General features: G+C 38.7%; 1 protein-coding gene across 2 annotated transcripts in view; it reads left to right on the plus strand.

Annotated features, from left to right (window-relative positions):
- ZZEF1 (zinc finger ZZ-type and EF-hand domain containing 1) overlaps nucleotides 1-15164 on the plus strand; it is a 45445-nt gene extending 30281 nt beyond the window's left edge. For both annotated transcript variants that reach the window (XM_053454937.1, XM_053454938.1), the window contains exons 37-55: nucleotides 156-331; nucleotides 631-751; nucleotides 1056-1186; nucleotides 2068-2348; nucleotides 2751-2925; nucleotides 3420-3552; nucleotides 3749-3945; nucleotides 5126-5245; nucleotides 6714-6908; nucleotides 7369-7469; nucleotides 8301-8436; nucleotides 9082-9441; nucleotides 10428-10571; nucleotides 11041-11209; nucleotides 11715-11813; nucleotides 13079-13244; nucleotides 13808-13958; nucleotides 14093-14164; nucleotides 14360-15164. In XM_053454937.1, the coding sequence (XP_053310912.1) occupies nucleotides 156-331; nucleotides 631-751; nucleotides 1056-1186; nucleotides 2068-2348; nucleotides 2751-2925; nucleotides 3420-3552; nucleotides 3749-3945; nucleotides 5126-5245; nucleotides 6714-6908; nucleotides 7369-7469; nucleotides 8301-8436; nucleotides 9082-9441; nucleotides 10428-10571; nucleotides 11041-11209; nucleotides 11715-11813; nucleotides 13079-13244; nucleotides 13808-13958; nucleotides 14093-14164; nucleotides 14360-14434 (3002 nt within the window). In that variant the 3' untranslated portion in view covers nucleotides 14435-15164. The remainder of the gene's footprint in view (nucleotides 1-155; nucleotides 332-630; nucleotides 752-1055; nucleotides 1187-2067; nucleotides 2349-2750; nucleotides 2926-3419; nucleotides 3553-3748; nucleotides 3946-5125; nucleotides 5246-6713; nucleotides 6909-7368; nucleotides 7470-8300; nucleotides 8437-9081; nucleotides 9442-10427; nucleotides 10572-11040; nucleotides 11210-11714; nucleotides 11814-13078; nucleotides 13245-13807; nucleotides 13959-14092; nucleotides 14165-14359) is intronic.
- Nucleotides 15165-19472: the final 4308 nt, after the last annotated feature.

Consider the following 19472-nt stretch of genomic DNA (forward strand, 5'->3'; position numbering starts at 1 on the left):
GAGACCCCCCCCCAAAAAACCCCCAAAAAACTAATCAAAATTTCAAACTGTTGTGAAGGTGAAGGCATTAGATGGATGAAAAAGAGAAAGGAAAATGAGTTAGAATCTTTTGTTATGCGCTGATGTCCAGATTGTAAGGTATTGTTTTTCCGTAGACCTCAGGACATCTTCCTTACTCTCCGTATGGACAAACGGTGACTCCAGCTTAGAAAACGAGGCATCTTCTGTCAGCTCTTTCAGTGACAGCATTGCGGAGAGTGAGAAGGATTTACTCCCTCATAAGGTCCCACAGCCCGGGGACATCCCACAGAAGGCTGCTCTTTCACACACAGTAAGTGATACCACCATTAAGATCAGCTGATGTTGAGAGATGTTGTGTACTCCAAGCTTAGAAAGTATGCATGATTTCTGCACCAGTTTTGTTGATTTCCCCATTTCTTCTTTGCAGAGCCATTTCAAATCATTTCATTAAGGTTTCAATTCTTTATACAAATGTTATGCATTTTAGTGAGTGGAGTTAATTCTATCATTCCATATACTAGTTGACTTGCTCCACTCCATGTTGGTAGCATACACACAGACCAATAGCATGTCTTATATCTGCCCGTTTCCTGTTTTTCTGATCCCCAGAGTAAAGATGCTGTTTCTGAACAAAGGACGGCGCAGACTGCAGAGCACAGCATGGTTAAGGAACCTCAAACCAAAGACCTATGCTCCGAGGGAGAACCTGACTTTCCGGACACGTATTTGTGTAAGACAAGAACTGCGAACATTACACTTTGATTCATTTGTAACCTATTATTTGCTTATGCTTTAATTGATGGGATAATGAATCATTTTTGTTAAAGTCCATCAAAATATTGGTAATGTAAGAATGTTTGAGAACAATATCAACAGCACCATGTTAATGGATTAGAATTTCTTGATTGGATTGGGAACAAGTACTGAGTAGTATCACTTGCCGTTCATGAGTATCATGAGTATAAGTTGGATGGACTAGTAACTTGTTTTTTTTCTCCTATGGCTGGCCAAGCTTTTACTCTGTTTTCCTGTAGTTGCAGGACAAATGTCTAATACGTACATAGTTGACAAGGTCATAACTCCAAGTCCAGATCAAGTCTTTGCTGAGTGCTCCCAGGAGAGGATTTTGGGACTCATAGCTGCCATGCTGCCTCCTATGAAATCAGTAAGTAATGACTATTTGGTTGTTATCATTTGGGTGTAAAACATTACCGATTACAATTCTACAACTGATTGATACTTCATAGTATAGATGGTAGGTTCATGCATGTAATAAAGCAGTATTTTTGTGTTTTAATCATAAAAACATGGAATTTGACAACAGATAAGAACCAGTCACCCCATCTAGTCTGCTCATTTTCCTGTGCTATAAAAACCTTAAAACGTATTTGGTCCTCGGTGTTGTCTTATCTTCGGGATAGCCTTGTGCCTGTACCATGCATGTCTAAACGTCCACTACTGGTGGAAGGCATTGTCACTTGCCTACCACCCCTCTGTGATTTAAAACTTCCTTATGTTACATCCAAGTCTCTGACTCTATAGTTTTGGAAAGCAAATCAATACGTATCTATAAAATGTGCCTGTTGCATATCTGTATGTGCGCAGTTGTGTATAAAAACATATTCAATAAAATGGAGCAGTTCTCTATATTTAACTAATGCAGCACTAGTCTGCGTTCTGCAACACCGCGCTTGGGAATCTAACAAAAAATTACCCAAGGCCCTAACAAAAACAAAATACTGTTTTATTTATATAGCGCCAACAGTTTACGCAGCGCTTAATACAATACATATATTCAAGGGGTATGACAAGACGAGAATTGACAGACTAAGACAAACTGATACATTAGGTGGAGAGAGCCCTGCTCGCAAGCTTACAATCTTGAGACTGTGTCATGTTAGTGCTTTACTCTTAAGTTGTTACGCATTAAGTGTTGGAGGCGTTGTGACGTATATATCATTTGTGTGTGTGCAATATAAATTTCTGTATGAAGCGTCACTGAAATTCTGACAGCAAACAGAACATAACTTTTTTTCCCCCCTTTAGGACACAGTGGTTCCTATTGTGAACCTTCAGCAAGTGTTGCCGTTGATGTTCCAGGTTGTCCTTTCCAATGCTGGGCACTTAAATGAATCATACCATTTAACCCTTGGTCTTCTGGGCCAGTTAATTCTGAGGCTACCTCCTGCCGAGGTAGATGACGCGGTTAGTAAGGTCCTGCCGTCGAAGCAGAGCAGCCCTGCTGAAGGTGAAGAGCTCAAGAGTTTGCCAGAAGGGTGGATTACTACTCAGCTGCTGTTCAGCTTGGGGGCTGCTTGTCTTGACAGGTTAGCCGCTTACCTGCATTTGACTTCTGAAAGTGTGTGACGTTGTTTCAGTCCATCTCACAATAGATATAGGCTTTGATGAGTCACCAAAACAAGGGAGTTAATTTACTGTGCTTAGACAATAATGGTATCCTTAAAATCCAATCCAGTCAGATACTTGATGTGGCATTGGTAACCCATGGGCTAAACAATCCAAGATGAGAATGATTCGATAGATGGTGAACACTGTAGCCTAGCGGATTTTACAGTGGAGTGTTCAACGCTAGCCATGGTACACGCAACAGCAAATATCACGATGTCTCAGCAGTATTGTATATAGTATGTAACTGTAGTTGCATTATTTCAACAACATTGACAAATTTGAACTAACTTATTTCTGTTAATTTACTACTACCCTTGTAGCAAAGTCGGCCTGGACTGGGCCTGCACAATGTCAGATATTCTACGTGCGTTAAACGGTTCTTCAAAATGGCACAATGTGATTGCATCCTATACCGACCACTGCATGAAAGAACTGCCGCACCAGCTAAAAAACACCAACATCTTTACATTACTGGTGCTTGTTGGTTTCCCGGAGGTAAAGTATATTTTATTCATTTGTTGGGTTTCTTGTCTTCTGTCCATAACTGGTTTTAATTAGCATGTGAAATGTAACCTTGGTCAGTTCTCCAACCCTGTTAGCGGTGTTACGGCTGAGAAACTGCCGCAAAAATGTACGTGTCCCATAAAAAATGCATGTTGGATACACCATGCTAAAAGTTTAACAAAATATCTGTGTTTAATAAAATCTTGCTTGTTTTCTGAAAAGAAATATGCATTTATATTCCTGAGAATCTGTCACACGGACTTGGAATTCTCTATACCCCTTTCTATTTAGCGCCATAGCTCATTTTCCTGGTTGTTGTGTTTTTTTCACATCTTTAATGTGTTCAAATGGTGCAGTGTGTATGTAAATATCTGTGTGTGTGTGTATATATATATATATATATATATATATAATCACTGGTTTCCTTTTGTATTAATTGTTTCCTAATTTTGTGTAAATGTGTTTTGTGTTCTTTCTCGGTGCAGGTACTGTGTATGGGAACACAGTCTGTATATATGGACAATGCCAAAGAGCCTCATGATGTCATCATACTGAAGCACTTTACCGAGAAGAACAGAGCTGTTGTTGTGGACATAAAAACAAGAAAGCGAAAAACAGGTAGCTATGTATGTGTAGGATGAGCAAAAATAAGATTTTCAGTGTTAAATCCAGCTTCTAGTAATAATGTATAATATTATCAAAGAGAAACATGGTTGTTGGAAAGCACCATTCTTTGTATTAAAATACCAGGTGAACAATACCTTTTTTTGATGTGGTATGCATATTGTCATTTGCAACTGAATTCCTTCCTTAGTAAAAGACTACCAGTTGACGCATCACAAGGATACTGAGAGCCAAGGCTTGCAGGATCAGCTGAAGAAGTATCTCGAACACTTTTCATTCATCTCAAGTTACCTTTTGCAATCGGATTTGGACAATGGCAGCCCAGAAGCTGTGGAGGCTACTTGGGTTCTGTCACTCGCTCTAAAGGGATTATACAAAACACTTAAGGTAAAGGCTTACATTATTTTATATGTATACATGTTTTACATATACCACATCATATCAGTGCACAATACCTTAAGAAATATCACAGTTTCCCAGTATTTAAATAAAATATATATATATACAATTCAGTGGGTGCTTACTCCTGCGAGTAGATGCCTTCAAGCAGCTGCCACAAAACTTGGACTGCAGATGGGAAGGGTGTGCTTTAGAGCTGGAGTATTTTAGAAACATAAATAAAGTACGGTTTATGACCAAAAGTATGTGGCCACCCCTCCTAATTATTGGGTTTAGGTGTGTCATAAAATTGGTATAAAGCACGGCACCACTGGAATGATGAATTACTTTTCACTAGCTTAAAGTCTGATGGACAAATCTTGGTTTGGCAGGTGTCAGGACAACACTACTTACTGAAATGCATAGAGTCCACCGTTAATGGGATGGAGGAGGGATAATGGGATGGAGGAGGGATAATGGTCGTCTAGGTTTGTTTTTCAGAGTTTGGGCTCTGCCTCTTAGTTCCAGTGAAGGATAATGTTAATGTTACAGAATACCAAGACATTTTAGACAGTTGTCCAACTTTTGTTGGAAGTTTGGGGATGGCCTTTTCCTGCCCCCTAGTCTGCACAAAGCAAGGTCTATAAAGACTTGGTTGGATGAGTTTAGTGTGGAGAAGCAAGAGTGTGCTGAACAGAGCCCTGACCTCAACCCTATTAAACACCTTTGGTATGAATTTGAACGCTGATTTGCAAACCAGGCCTTCTTGTTCAACATCGCTGCCTGACCTCACAAATGCTCCTTTGGCTGAATGGGCAAAAATTACCACCGACACACTCCAAAATCTTGTGGAAAGCCTTCTTAGAAGAAAGGAGTCTATTGTAGCTGCAGATGGAGACGGGGACTCCATATTAATGCCCATGGTTTTGGAATGGGATCTCCGGCAAGCTCCTATAGGTGTGATGGTCAGGTGTGCACATAGTTTTAGTCATATAGCGTGACTGGATACGAAGAATGTTGGTTTTTTTAGTAGCATATATTAAATCCACCTAATGAATACAACATACACTGATCAAGTGGTTAAGTGAGATGGTTAAGTAACTTTATTCAATTCATGATATTTTCATCAAAATTACATGGCTTTGTAAATGGCAGTTCTGTAACGACTTAAGATTTTGTTTTTTTGCAGAGTCATGATTTTGCAGAGCTCCAAAATGCCTTCATTCAGTCCGGTTTACTGAAATTGTTGGTGAAAAAGTGCAGTAAAGGGACTGGCTTCAGTAAAACATGGCTCCTTCGTGATTTGGAGGTAAGACTTTTGGACCTTTTCTCTGCGGAGAACAGAGTGTTAATAAGATACTCTGTGGAATCTCCCATGATATTGAGCTTTTCATCTCTTGGTACAATGACCCCGTCGTCTGTGATTTTTTTTTTTTTTTATTTTTTTTTTTATTTTTATAAAACTATATATAATATATATTTGTACATTCAGTGGAATTAACTCTTACATGAAAACATTATAACTATGCATGTTACAAACTGTAATGAGTAAAATGCAAATATTAACTGGCAAGAAGCAGAATGGAAAACCTATATGTATAACTTTCAGCTATAATTATACTGTTTGTCCTTTGCGGACAACAGCATTTTCATTGTTTCTACTATGTCCTTGGTTAACCCTAATTTACCTCTTCCTCACTTAGTGTACCCACACAAATTAAATATTTGTTTCTTTCAGTAGGGGTTTATTGTGTGTGGAAACAAATCTAAAAAATAAATTACACAAATTGTAATATTTTGAAATTTGGTATTCTGAGTCTCTAACTCCAATAAGACTCACAGATCCCAAAACAACTCCATAAAATGATAAAGGACAAACAAGGGTATTGCTCTATGGTCATTTTCACATATTTCATGCATCTATTTCCCCACCAATTTTATTCAAAACTAGCTGTTTAAAATAAATAAATCAAACACTCTTTGCAATGTTGCTTTGGATTTGTTGCCCAGGATATGTGAAATTGCAGTAACAAACACCAATTCGTCTTTAGCAACATTCTCAGAGTACAGCGATGCCCAACTTACATAAGTTTGGGGAAAGCTACGGGACCAAAATTGGAACATACGTTTTTTTTATTATTTTTCTCATGAGGCGGTGTATTTTCTAGGTTTTTTTGGGGGGGGGGTTTAGAGAGGAGTGTACCATAACTAAGAGGTCCCATATGGAGTCTGTTTTTATTTTTTAGAAGCTCTTTCTCCATACTCCTGCATCCTGTCACAGTGCCGGCTATTTCTCCCTGTCTCCGATTACAATGTGATCCGGAAGCAGAGCTGCTCAGCCCCGCTCTCCTAATCACACCTGCTAAGAGACCCGATTTCATGCTACTGCAGACTTATTCGGGTTTTCGTCAGTTAGGGAATATCCCGGTGATGGCATTTAAATCTCATATTCAATTCGCTCGGGGCCATACATTTTGGGGACACCAATCTTCTGTGGACAGGTATGGATTTAGCCCTGCCGATGCTTGCTTAAAGGACCACGATGTAGTACTGCGTCAACGGTCAGAATTTTGTGACATAGTACTAGGCGTATTGTCATGAAGTGGTTAAAAACCTAGGATCTTACACATCATACTGTATTCAAGGGCTAAAGGAAATAATGTACTGGTTAGAAGACTCTTGTGTTTCTAAAGCTTTTGTTATATTTCTTTTGAAGTTCCAATTTACTGTTTGTATTATGAAAGTGATTACCTGAATGTAACACTATGTTTCCTCAGATCTTATCTATCATGCTGTACTCTTCAAAGAAGGACGTGAGTGTATCTGAAAGGAAGGATCAGGTGTCTGAAAAACCAGAAAAACAAGACCTCTGCAAAGATGAAGACGTGTCTGGAGAACCCAGTTTGGATCAGGGTGAGGTGAGACCAGATCCATTAGATGGTCTCGATGAAGCTACTAAAATGTGTTTTCAGGTAATTTTTTTGTTTATTTGCTTGAATCACTAAGGATGTGTTCTTTTCTTAAAATGGCACTGCCACCAAAAGGGAACATTTTAATATGTTACGTAATTATTTACCACATCAGATGGCTGCTTTTAAGATTTGTTGGAATTAAGCTTTTTCACCCGTTGTAAAACATACATTTAAAAGGTGTTAATCAGGATTGTGAGATGAGCGGGCATTTGCATACTAGGATACATATTCTTTATTATAAATCTCCTGAAAATCATCATATGATGTGTTAAGATGTTAACATAGTCGGTTACCAGGCTGTTTATTGCTAATGAATTTAACAGCTGCGCATTTTTTTTCTGAACACTCTGCCTGTTTGCAGCCTTCAGCATTGAGGCCTCTTCTACATGTTGAGCAATTCCATAGAAATCCACATTTTTATATTAGTGGTGAATATACGTCTATATCATTTTTGTTTTAGGTAATTCATGAAGGCCTCAATGTACCTTTACACATTCTGCGGGCAATATATGAAATGGGGATGAAAAATGCAGATTCCTTCCTTCAAGAGGTCCACAAAAGGTAATATTAAAAATGGACTTGGCAATTATGCACTTGCAACTATCTAGTTATTAAACTTGTGCAAATGGACCAAAAAACATTTTGGACAACTTTTTTGTTTTGTCTTTGGTCCATTTGTTTTCCTGCCCTTTTGGTTCAGACAAAGTTAGGAAGGCTCTTTCCATTCCGAAAATAAAATTGTCTCTTTTCACTCACTCACTCTCTCTCTCTCTCTATGCTATCTCTATACTATGCTATTTCTCAATGTCTCCCTACCTTCTCTGTCTACCGTTTCTGTGTCCCTGTCTTTTTCTCTGCAGCTCTTCTTGTTCTTCTGTCTTCTTTCTTCGCCCGCTTCTCCCTGGTGTCAGCTCTGTTAACCAGATCTCCCGGAGCACTTACACAAAAGGGTTGAGACTCTGCGCACACCCTTTCCCCTGATTTGAGGATCTGTGGTGTGCACTGTGGCTCCGCCTTTTGAAGAAATACTCCAAGATGCCAGAATAATGTAGACCAATCCGCGAATCCGTCTGCATTATTCTTGCCTTATATCGGGGAGAAGTGACTGAAGAAAGAAGAGAAAAAGCGTTGCTGCGGAAAAGGAGACAGCAACTCGGATGGCAGAGAGACATTGAGAGCTGCAAAACAACACAACACAATACAAACTAAATTCAGAGCTCTCTGCTTCATTTCCATTTGTACAAATCCAAATGCACAAGTCTAGTAGTTCCCAAAAATGGCATTTTGTATCATTTGACCCTAAAGTAAACAAACTAAATATCTGCTGATTGTTTTATCTTACTATGTAATAATTAACGGAGATCTCGCACTTGCATCCCTGTCTTCCCGAAGGTTTGATGAAAACACTGGTTTGATGGATGAGAAGGTAAAGAAGATGGCACAAAAATGGCAACCGTGCAAACTTTCAAGGTCTGAGGAGCCGAATTTGAGTGTGACAGACACAGATATGATTATCCCACTCTGCATGGTATGTGTGATTCAATTATTATTTAAGTTTGGTTCTCTTTTTTTTTTTTTTTTTTTTTATTTATTCCTCAGTATAGTATGGTCAAACAAACACATAGCCAAATTGCTTATAAAATGGTGGTAGGAGTCTAAAGACTTAAGTGGGTCTTCACCCAGGTTGAGCCCCACTCCCCTTAGGTCCTCAAGCCATATGTCCTCTGTTTAGAGCAATAAAACATGAGGTCCTCTAAAGGATATGCAGCATGGAGGGAGAGCACTACTGAGATGGGCACAGACCTCCATAGTGCAAATTAAGATCTTTGATTTCCCCGACCTCCTATGGATGAGAAGCAAACCAGGACACCAGATCCTCCAGTAGGACTGCCTTAGACCTTCCACCCTGGGCTAGTTCTAATCAATGTAGGTCTGAATACGCCACTGGGTACAGGTGAAAATTGTATATTTGGTCTGTTTCACTGATGTATAAAAATCATTGTACTGCATAAGAGTGAAACACTTATTTTACATAAAAAGTTTTAGAAACGCTTCGTGTGTACAAAGAAAGAATGTATTGAAACCATTGCTTCCCATGCCTATGGTTTTAGTGCTCCTACATGTTTTTAAAGTGAAAATGTTTTTCTTGAATGTGTAACCTTCCATTTTGCAGATAAAACCAACACAATGTGAAAAGGCAACAGAGGAGACAAACCCAGTCAGCCAAAAACTAATTATAACCAGTGAGAGCGACCTTCAACTCAGCTACGCCAGACAACGGCACACCAAGAGCTCTCTCCTGCTCCGCAAAGAGCTCGATTCACGCAGCAAAATAGCCGTGCGCGATTACCTTTATCATGTCAACGAGGCAACAGCCGTGGTTTATGCCCGGCATGTACTGGCATCCCTACTGGCTGAATGGCCAGATGGAGTCCCGCTAAATGAAGATATCCTGGAACTGAGTGGAGCAGCCCATATTACATATATATTGAATATGCTAATGCATCTGGAGGAGAAGCAGCTGTGGGAAAAGGTAGTAATAACTGTGTGGTTAAATCCCCTTTATATGAATCGAGGATTGTGTAAGTGGAACAGCCTTCCAGCTCTAGTCGTTTACAGACACAACTGACCAGTGTCTGGTTAAAAATAGGAGTTCAAAAATATTTTGCTGTTTTATTTTTAAAATTTTTTTCCATAATGTTTTGAAATGACGGCATATTAGCCGTTTGTATGTGCTATAGCTCTGTTATCTACTGATCTACTAGAGAAACACCCTGACTCCTTATCTCATTGCCTTGTGGCAAACAATAGAATAATTCATGAAAGTCTATGGAGGAAAGAACTTCATTGTACAAACAGAACTCCATTCTGTTTGTACAATTTGTACATTATCAATTCCATTAAGAGTCATAAAGGAAAGTTACACAAAATATCAACACTGCCTACAATAGCAACCTCTAGGTCGGCAGATTAAGAAAGCGTATTGGAACAAGTAGCGTAAAGTTTACATGTTCCCAAGTACTAAACTATATTTCTGTATATAGCGCTGTATGTAACGCTCTATGAAAAATGTTTATATTTCCATGGAACGTCTCCTTTAAACACATATGGGATAGGGATGATGCTGTCTTGATAATAATACAAGTTGAAGCGCTTAATACGTTTTGAATTTGTACAGCAGGTGGTAAAGTGTGCAGAATTGTATTGGCGTTTCTACAGTCGGGTTTTTCTTTCTAATAAACTTATACTGTATATGTCCATGGAGAGTGATTAGAAGTATCTTGCGTATCCACATGTCAAGTCATGACTCTTAGATAATAAATGTGAAGGCTGTAGAAGTAGAGCTTCAAGTATATTTCAATCCTATGATACATTCTAACCTGCTTTGCAAGTTTAATTCTCGTACTACCATCAGTCTTACAACATCAGTTAGCACTCGCTCACCCAGCATGGTTTTGAAGAGACTGCTTTTGATATAGTATTTTTTTGTGAATGCTCAAAGTCCTTGTGGTTGTTTAGATCTTACAGAAAGTGCTTGGTGGCTGTAGCAGCAGTATGCTGGGGACAGTAGCACTCACCGCCTGTCAGTTCATGGAAGAGCCTGGGACAGCCGTTCAGGTCCGGGAGTCCAAACATCCGTATAACAACAATACCAGCTTTGAGGTACACACCGTATGCAACAATACAATCTTACTGCTTTTACACACAAATAACTATAAATGTATAGAAGCTTGGGTTTCAACTAATATTCAGTAATATTTAACATTGGATAGAATCTCACCGAATGTTCTTTTTAAGTGCAAATGGTAAATCCTGCTAATGTCTTCACTAAGCGACGTGAGACTAGATAACCAATGTTTAGGAACGCAAATAAGTATTAATTAGAATGTCATTGGTGCAGATATGTAATTTAACCACATAATGGGCTAGTTTGGCATCCTAGCCCTAGAACATATATATATACCGTGTGTGTGTGTGTGTGTGTGTGTGTGTGTGTGTGTGTGTGTGTGTGTGTATATGTATGTATATATATATATATGTATGTATATATATATATATATATATATATATATATATAAATTTATTTTCATTTTCCAAATAATGTTAAGATATTACATTTCTTTGTGTACAGGATAAGGTTCACATACCTGGAGCAATTTACCTCTCGGTCAAGTTTGACCCGCAATGTAACACAGAAGAGGGCTGTGATGAGCTGGTCATCTCTAGCTCTTCTGACCTGAAACAAGACCTGCACAGATTTAGCGGGCCACCCAAAAAGTGGATAGACTTTGAGCTTCCAGGTAGGTTAAACATTTATGTGGGATTTGTTTTACCGTAATACAGTACAGAATGCGCTCAGCATCTTGGTTGCGATGTGCTAAACACTATCACAGGAGTAAAAGCGTTATGATGTTCCGTTCATCATACGCACAGTGAATTTTGAGTTCCATAGCTGGAGTCTAGTTTGGGCTGCCTGAAGGCTCCTGGCTCCTTCAACATATAACATAAGAAAGAAAGGAGGAGATTTACTGCGTATTTCTGAGCGCAACACAAATTAAAAAAGCTTGTACTGAACTCGGATAAGTAGAAATGTACGAGATTCTCAATTTGTTTTGCTACGCGTGGAATATGACACGTTCCATTTCCATTCCCATTTTGTTTTCTTCACACACAAGCTTTGCAGTGATCATTCATTTCATGACATTCGTTTCAAGTATTTCTGTGATGCTTTCTTTTTCTTGTAGAATAAAAAATAATTTTATTGCATGCATTTGCTAATGCTACAATATTAACTTTTCTGTGTAGGGGACACGCTGTTCTATCGGTTTACATCTGACATGAGTTGCACTGAATGGGGCTACAAATTTACCGTGGCTGCTGGACACCGAGGGCGTTTTCAGACAGGTTGGTGCAGTCAATGTCACGCTTGGTTACCCTTCTTTTCACCATCGATAAATATACTTTTAAATATTTACCTTATCTGCTTTAAATAAACTTACATTTTCTTGACTTTTCATCGCCTTAAGTTATCCTAACTGGACCATGTGATTTTCCATGTACATAGCTTTTTTCCATTTATAAGTTGTTGCTGCTGTAGATTAGGGGGCATATGTTAGGGTGCAGAGACGGAAAACCAATGCCAAAAGCCACCGAGCTTTTAGGGCAAGTACCTGGCTATTTGCCACAGAAACAGTGAAAATCATGAAATATCTATTTTGTTCCAAATAAAGGCACTAACAACTGGGATCATCTTGTGTTTTGCCATTGATCTTGTACTTTTGTTGTATTCCATATTACTCCATTTTTTGTACATCTTTTGTAAATTTCAAATTAAGCATCAAATTTCAAATTAAGCATCGTGAGGCAGTGTAACTACAGGACTGTATTAAAGGGGGGATTATATTAGGGGCCAGCATCATCTGTAGTGTATTGTTAAGGTGCTGATATACAATCACCGGGGCTCAACTGTCCAACTGTCCCTGTCTGCAGGCTCAGTCACTATGTCTGGATTGGCTTCCAAATGTATGATGCAAACAGATTTTGAGCTGTGTAGGTGTGCATACATGTACACACACTTGTTAGTTCCTACAAGGACCAACAAGGTATTTTTTTGGTAAGGGAATCATCTCAGGAGCATCCTCATTGCTGGCAAGGAGGTGAATAGGAGCCAGCTATAACAAGTGGCACAGACCATATCGCCTCTTCTGTTACTCTAAGCTCCTCAGTTTTACAAAACCCTTTTTTTGTATGTGGGTAATGATGCTTTACGCCAGTGAAGAGGCATCCTACGTTTAGCGATGTAAAGGAATTGTTTGGTTAAGTGAACACGTAAACACAAAGAAGGAGCGCTTAATACAATACATATATTCAAGATTTATGACAAGAATTGACAGACTAAGACAAACCGATACATTAGGTGGAGAGAGTAATCTGCATCCTGTTATGTAGTAATCATTATTGTGCTTGAAAATGTTTATGAAATACAAAAATAAATATATGTTTCCTGGTATAAGTTGCAAAGGTTTGTTTTTACATTGCTTGCCGAAATAATTTTTAGATTGAGATGTGTACAAGCTCAATAGCTTTTAATTTGTTTTAATAATAAAATCACCAGCACCTCTGTGTAAGAATGGGTGTATTGTTAATGATCGATATATCTTACGTTGTAGGATTTGAAATTATAAAGCAGATGCTGTCTGATCAAAGAGTCATCCCTCACCTTCCTCTGTCCAGCATCTGGGATTGGCAAGTTGGCGTAGCGTGTCGTCAGACTGGTCACCAGCGGCTGAAGGCGATCCATCTGTTGTTAAAGATATTGCAGCTTAATCCTGTGAGGTAGGATATATATAGATATATAGATATATATGTATTCCAGCGGCCCGTTCAGATGATTTGGTAGTTGCTAACACAGGCAGAAAATTACCCTGAAGGACCTAACTCATGTCACCACAGTTATCTTTGTTAACATGGCACAGCGCCATCCCACTTAGCCTCCCAATAGATACTTTTATTTTTGTGAAGTTCTTTATTTGATTACCATATTTAGACATTTTTGCTTTCCTTCATCTATCATAGTGCATCTACCCCTCAAAGGTTGACTACCCATATGCTATGCTACAATTCACTTATTATAAACAGCGTGTCATGATTGAAAATAATGTAATCCTCACCCATGTTTATTTTTGGATAAATTGTGGTTGCAAGTCGTATTACCATAGCATTTGAAGGATGAAGAAACTGTTTGGCTTCTGTATATCTGGAACAGTTTCTTGCAGTTTTAACATGGTTCGTGACATTTTGTAGTGCCTGTTCCAAATTGCTATTGGGTGTGAAAGGTATTGATTGGGTGAATCTCGACGTTCGTATGTGTGATTTTATTCTCATCTATGTTCTCGTAGGGTCTTTGATCTGAAACTGTTAAAGCCGCTGTGGCCGATATTTACCCGTTTAGAGGAGACTACTTGTCAAGACACTGGCAGTAACGGAGTCCTCCTTCCCCTGCATCGGGCGCTCACTGAGCTCTTTTTTATTGCAGAGAACAGAGCAGATGTAAGTGTGATAGCCTCATACTAAACATGGACTTAAATGATTAGAATATTATAAATATGAATTAATAAAAAAAAAAAACAAAGGCATTTTCACCCACACAGTGAAAACACAGGACTCTCACATTTGTTTTGCAGGAGTCGGGCTGTTTGCAGGATTATCTCTTGGCTTTAACCACAGAAGAGCAGCTGTGTAATTATACGACACAGGTACGTCTCTCGTGAAATGCCATATGTTGCTGCTGCTGCTGTTAGTATTACTGCTCATGGGTCGACTTTTAATATTTGTATTTGTACATGAATTTACAAGGTTGGATGTCTTCAGTTATATACATTATACACTTGATTGATTTGTCTGGCTTTTCCCCCAGTAAGCAAGTGTTAATAATCATTTACTGTTTTTAGGCACTGAAAAACATTGCTGCCATAAGCTTTGCCATGAACTATCCAAACAAATCAACAAGCGTCTGGACCGTGTGATTTTATGGTGAATAAGTGTCATGTAGCCTGGAATCGAGTTCACATTCAAGCTGATGCAGCATGCCGTATGGATTATCACCTCGCTGTAAATTAGCCCTGTGAAAGCACATCGCATCGGAAACGCGTCCCAAACTCCACCTGCTGCTTAACACGCGTGCACTAGTGAGCTTTAAAGACCAGAGACGTGACCGGTTTGACTTTATTATGGAGCGGTGGCCTTGTTTGGCCGCAAGCAATTGAAGCGTTGGTTGGGTATCTTCTGTTTCGATTTACAGGTCTGAAGAAGATTAGCGAGTCTTACAAATGTAGGAAAACTGGGAAAATATTTTGTTCTGTGCATTGAAAGTCCTTCAGAAGTAACTTTTAAATCCTTTTTTTTTTTTTTTTGTTAAGGTCTAATTTTAAATCCCCTGAAATAGTGTGTCAATCAGTAGCGCCCCCTTGATGTATGCGTATATATTGCCTTTGGCATTGATTGATAACTTGACAAGTTTTGTCGCAGCTTTCTCGCAACCAACTCCCTGCATACTGCTTTTGGATTGGTTGATTCACCACAAAATGGGGTTATCGATAACGAGCAATTCTGGCGCTGAATGCGTGTGGAAAGTGATCACCGGGTACACCAGTGGAATATTCCTGTTCGTTACTCAACTTCTGACTACTTGGCGTTTGTTTGTCTCTGTTTATGAACGGGTGCAGATAAACAGTGTCTCGACTTACCACACAGACATGGCTGAGGCAGTTACTTTACAGAGTGCACATAATCTGACTAGCTCCCTGTGGAGGAATGCTTGAATAGATCGTATGGGTATTGCTTTTATTTTTCATTACACAGTCTTAAAATGTTGGTAGCCTATTTTTTCAAATCCAAATAGATGTATAAAATGTTTACATTCAAACTTTTATAATATTGCATACTGATCCTGTCTAAATCTCATCGGGCCATAGTTATCCAGACCAAGACGGGGCAGCGGCCATAGCAACCCTTGGGGTATTGCTGCTTATTGATCTAGAAGCGCTGTGCCTCGGACTTGCTCCGCTTACCTTGGTAAATACAGCCCTGGATTTCTTTTGCTTGGATTATAAATCCCATTCAGATAGACTAGACTTTTTTTTGGCTTTTTAGCCAGCTAGTCCGGAGAGACCTTGATCTCTGTGAGCAACCTTTTACCATGAACCACAATATGTTTTTCTTTCTTTGTGTTTGTAGCGCAGGCACAACGCATGGATTTCCTGGCAAACAGAGTTGCGTATTATGATGTGAGCTTTAAACAATGTTTTAATTATACAAGTACTTGTGTCTGCTACAGTTTATTTCGCTAATAAACACACTTCCTTGTAAGTGCTCTGAAAACCACACTGACCCGAGTAAGCTTAACACACTCTGAATATGGAGGAGTCTAATACATAAGGGTTTCTTCTACTTTGTTTTTTGTTCAGCCGATTTCTAGCAAGAGACTTAACACTTTGCAGACAGGTAGGGTTTAAGATATAGATGATGTGCCGATTTCATTATAAGCTGTCATTTTATTTTTCTCCCCATGATGAACCCAAATCAAAGTTATCTGATATCTCCTAATTGCACGAGTGGAATGCATAATGTATGCCTGCCATCAAAACAGTGTTTAAACACAATTCCTATCGTCTTTTTCTACATTGAAACCAATTGATTTACAGATTTCACGTGAATGGCCTGCTGTCTTTTTCATATGCAGAAATATGTAAGTTCTATAGCAAATTTCAAGGATGAATAATTAGCTCTCTTCTTGCACTTGAATGCAATGCGATGAATGCCTTGCCCATAAACTAGTATTTCCAATGATATTCAGAGTCATTTACACTGTGGTGCCCAGCAAGATGCAAAACATGACTGTTCAATGATGCATAGCAACATCATGTGCTCTAATGTGGCAACTACCATTTAATAATACATTACTGGCTTAATGGTATGCTAACAAAATGTGCCTAATATGTACACTTTATTATCTAAACACACTGTACTTAACATCGTTTTCTGAGATTTTCTTTACATGTTTTAAAACAAAAAAGGGTTTTAATTTGTGTTTTGTTATTGGGTTAATTATTTTTTCTTATTTGTTGTAAAGAAAAAATAGCATATAAATTTCACTTGTAAAAAGGTATAGATATTATCTCTGCATAATGTGCATATTAAGAGAAATATATTGTAAAAAAAAAAATCACTAATAAAATGAAAGTGAATGCATCTGTTTTTGTTTTGCGTTTATTTCGTTTACTGAACTAGCAGTTGCAACAACATTGAGATGCCGAGGACAGTGGAAAGCAGGCGTTTAATGTTTTATAAACATGTCTTTAGTTTGACAGGTAATAACACTGCATATCGTTTTAACCATCAGGCTTGTAGTTGTAATGGTGATATATATCAAATTTTAAGCATATTTTCTATGCACAAAGGAACACTTGCACAACCTGCTTTTTGGGGTGAGATTTTTGTTGTTGAAAAAAGTAACACTTACCCAGTCATGGGTAAAATGTGGAAAAAGTATGTGTAATAAACAAGCATAGTGATATGCAGGGGTGCTCTAACATGGGCACACAGTGCCCCGGGAACAGGCGCCCAGGGCATTATACTTGGTAGTAGTAACGTGTTGCAAGTCAGAGCAAGCTGCAGTGAAGAGAGAGCAAAGTAAAGAGAATGGAGAGAAAGTGACTGCACTGTGGATTGCAGAAGGGGAGAGGGCAAGCGAATGACAGCTGAGTGGAAGAGGAGATAAAGATGAGAGAGAGAAGGAGGAGGTATGAGAGGGTAATGTGTGTATGTATAAGTACATGGTGTTAGAGTGTGTGAATGTATGTGATCATATGGTATTAGTATAAGTGTGTGTCAGCGTATGGTGTCATACCGGACCGGATTCACCAAGAAACACATGAAGGGATTGCTCCAGAGCCCCAGAGTGGGAGGGGTGCAGAGATAGATACCCTCTCATTTTTTTCATATCAATCTGTACCCAAGCAGGAAGGGTGGGGGTATAGGCCATAGAGTGTGCTCTGATTGGCTGTTTAGCCTCTTCCTTCTTCACTTCATTTAACTTTTTTCTTTCGTTTTCCACCGTGTTACATGGGCTGGTGTGCGCAGGGGCTGTAACCGGCTGGTGAAAAGGCTGCAGCCCCCAGTCGACAGTGTCTTGAAGTGCAAAGTTTAGAGGCACTGAACTAGTTCCACCCCTATGTTGTGTGGTAAATGTAATACTATGTTATTGTACATTATATTTTTTGGCCACCTGATATGAACAGGATAGTCTTGAGCAGGAGTTATTTGCCACTTGCCAACAGTCCTGTCCAATATCACAACAGATCTGCTCTTCATTGGCTTCACATGGGCAGTGCCTGTTTACAGTGAAGCATGATTTGCACATGTGCAGCCACCAGGCCTTAGATTAGGCAGCATATGATGTGATACCAACAGTAAATAAGAGCAGGGTGTGAGATCGTGAAGGAATGTAGAGGAATATGCAATTTCTTGTTTTATTTTACAATGTGTGGACATGGAAAAAAAGTTGCGTGGTGCAGGCAGTCATCTGTCACATGATCAGCTGTAATTCAATAGAATGCGCCATTACAATGTTACCAGTTCCCAGAGAAAAGGAAAACATTTCCCTTTAGTGAAGCCTGGGTACAAGCTATTTATTAACGCCCTTAATGTAGAAAATATGACGTTACTGGCTCAAAAATACCAAACCATTTTTCAACCTACTTCTCTGCAGAGTGTATTTGAATGTGGATTACGGCACAGGAGTGACCTTAAATCACTGCAAATATACCTCGTTATTATCTTCTTTCAGATCAAGGAAGGAGTTCCAAACCTTGTGAAAAGTTTTATGTAGACATCTACCACTATAATAATATTTTATCTGACACCAACTACAATGGATTAAAGGCTTCAGTATACATGGTTATAAATATTGTAGAGCTTTTGCAGGCATTTATTAAAAGGTTGCTGTCATTGTAATAAGTTTTTTTTTTTTTTAATTCCTGCAGCTACATATTCAGAGTCTTTGTCTTTCATAATGATTGATGGTCTACTGGGAATTCTGCACTTTGTGGAAAAGAAGAGTTTGAATAAATGAAAAGTCCCAGTAATCAAGCATAATGATGGTTTGGGGTTGCTATACAGACAAGCCACTCGGCATCATAATCAAGTTATAGAATGGCCAAGCCACAGACCTAAATCCCATCAGAATGTTTATGTAGCATAAAGTGAATTTGTAGAAAAACACCCTCGTTGAATAATACAGTTCTGTAATGAGTAAAGGAGCCAGTTCTCCAAAATTGACCGGGGGACTGAACAGTTACAGGAAATGGTTACTCGAGCTGATGGGTCTATGCGTTTAGCTTTCAAAGCAGAGATAACGCCATATAAATTTTAAATAACGCAAATATTATCCTATTGTCTTCTGCTAGAAACTGTCTACTAAATTATATAATTACACACACACAATTTAAACCGAATGAAAAATGAATAGGTGCCTATCTGAACATCACTTTGTAACATAATCTTATATATATATAGAAACGGTGCACTTTCTCTGCCAACCCCACTAAAGTATATTGCATATTAAAAGTGTGTATGATGGCTGGAGTGTCCATTTTACATTTTTCCATGGTGAAGATTATCATTTCACTAGTTTTCAGTCTCCTACAACCAGAATAGTTCATTTTAAAAATACAATTTCAAATAAAACAAGTCCCTCCTTCACTCGAGTTAAGTCCCAATACTTCTCAACCTTCCATAAATTAATTATTATTATTATTATTATTATTTTTCTTCAAGAAAGGGGCTTTTCTGTGGATGGAAATAATTTGAGAATGCCCCTGTGCACCATTCTGAAAAACTAATATTTGATCATTGTGGAATAGTAAATACCAGTGGATCATTTTGCCTAATTTGGGAATAACCTGGCTACTTTTCCCTTCTTAACCCCAAACGCTGCATAAACTCCTATTGCATTCTACTTATGCTGAGTTAAAATTAAAGCAGATTTTTTTCCCTCTGTGGATA

The sequence above is a fragment of the Spea bombifrons genome, chromosome 2 (genome assembly GCF_027358695.1).
Source record: "Spea bombifrons isolate aSpeBom1 chromosome 2, aSpeBom1.2.pri, whole genome shotgun sequence".
NCBI lineage: Eukaryota > Metazoa > Chordata > Amphibia > Anura > Pelobatidae > Spea > Spea bombifrons.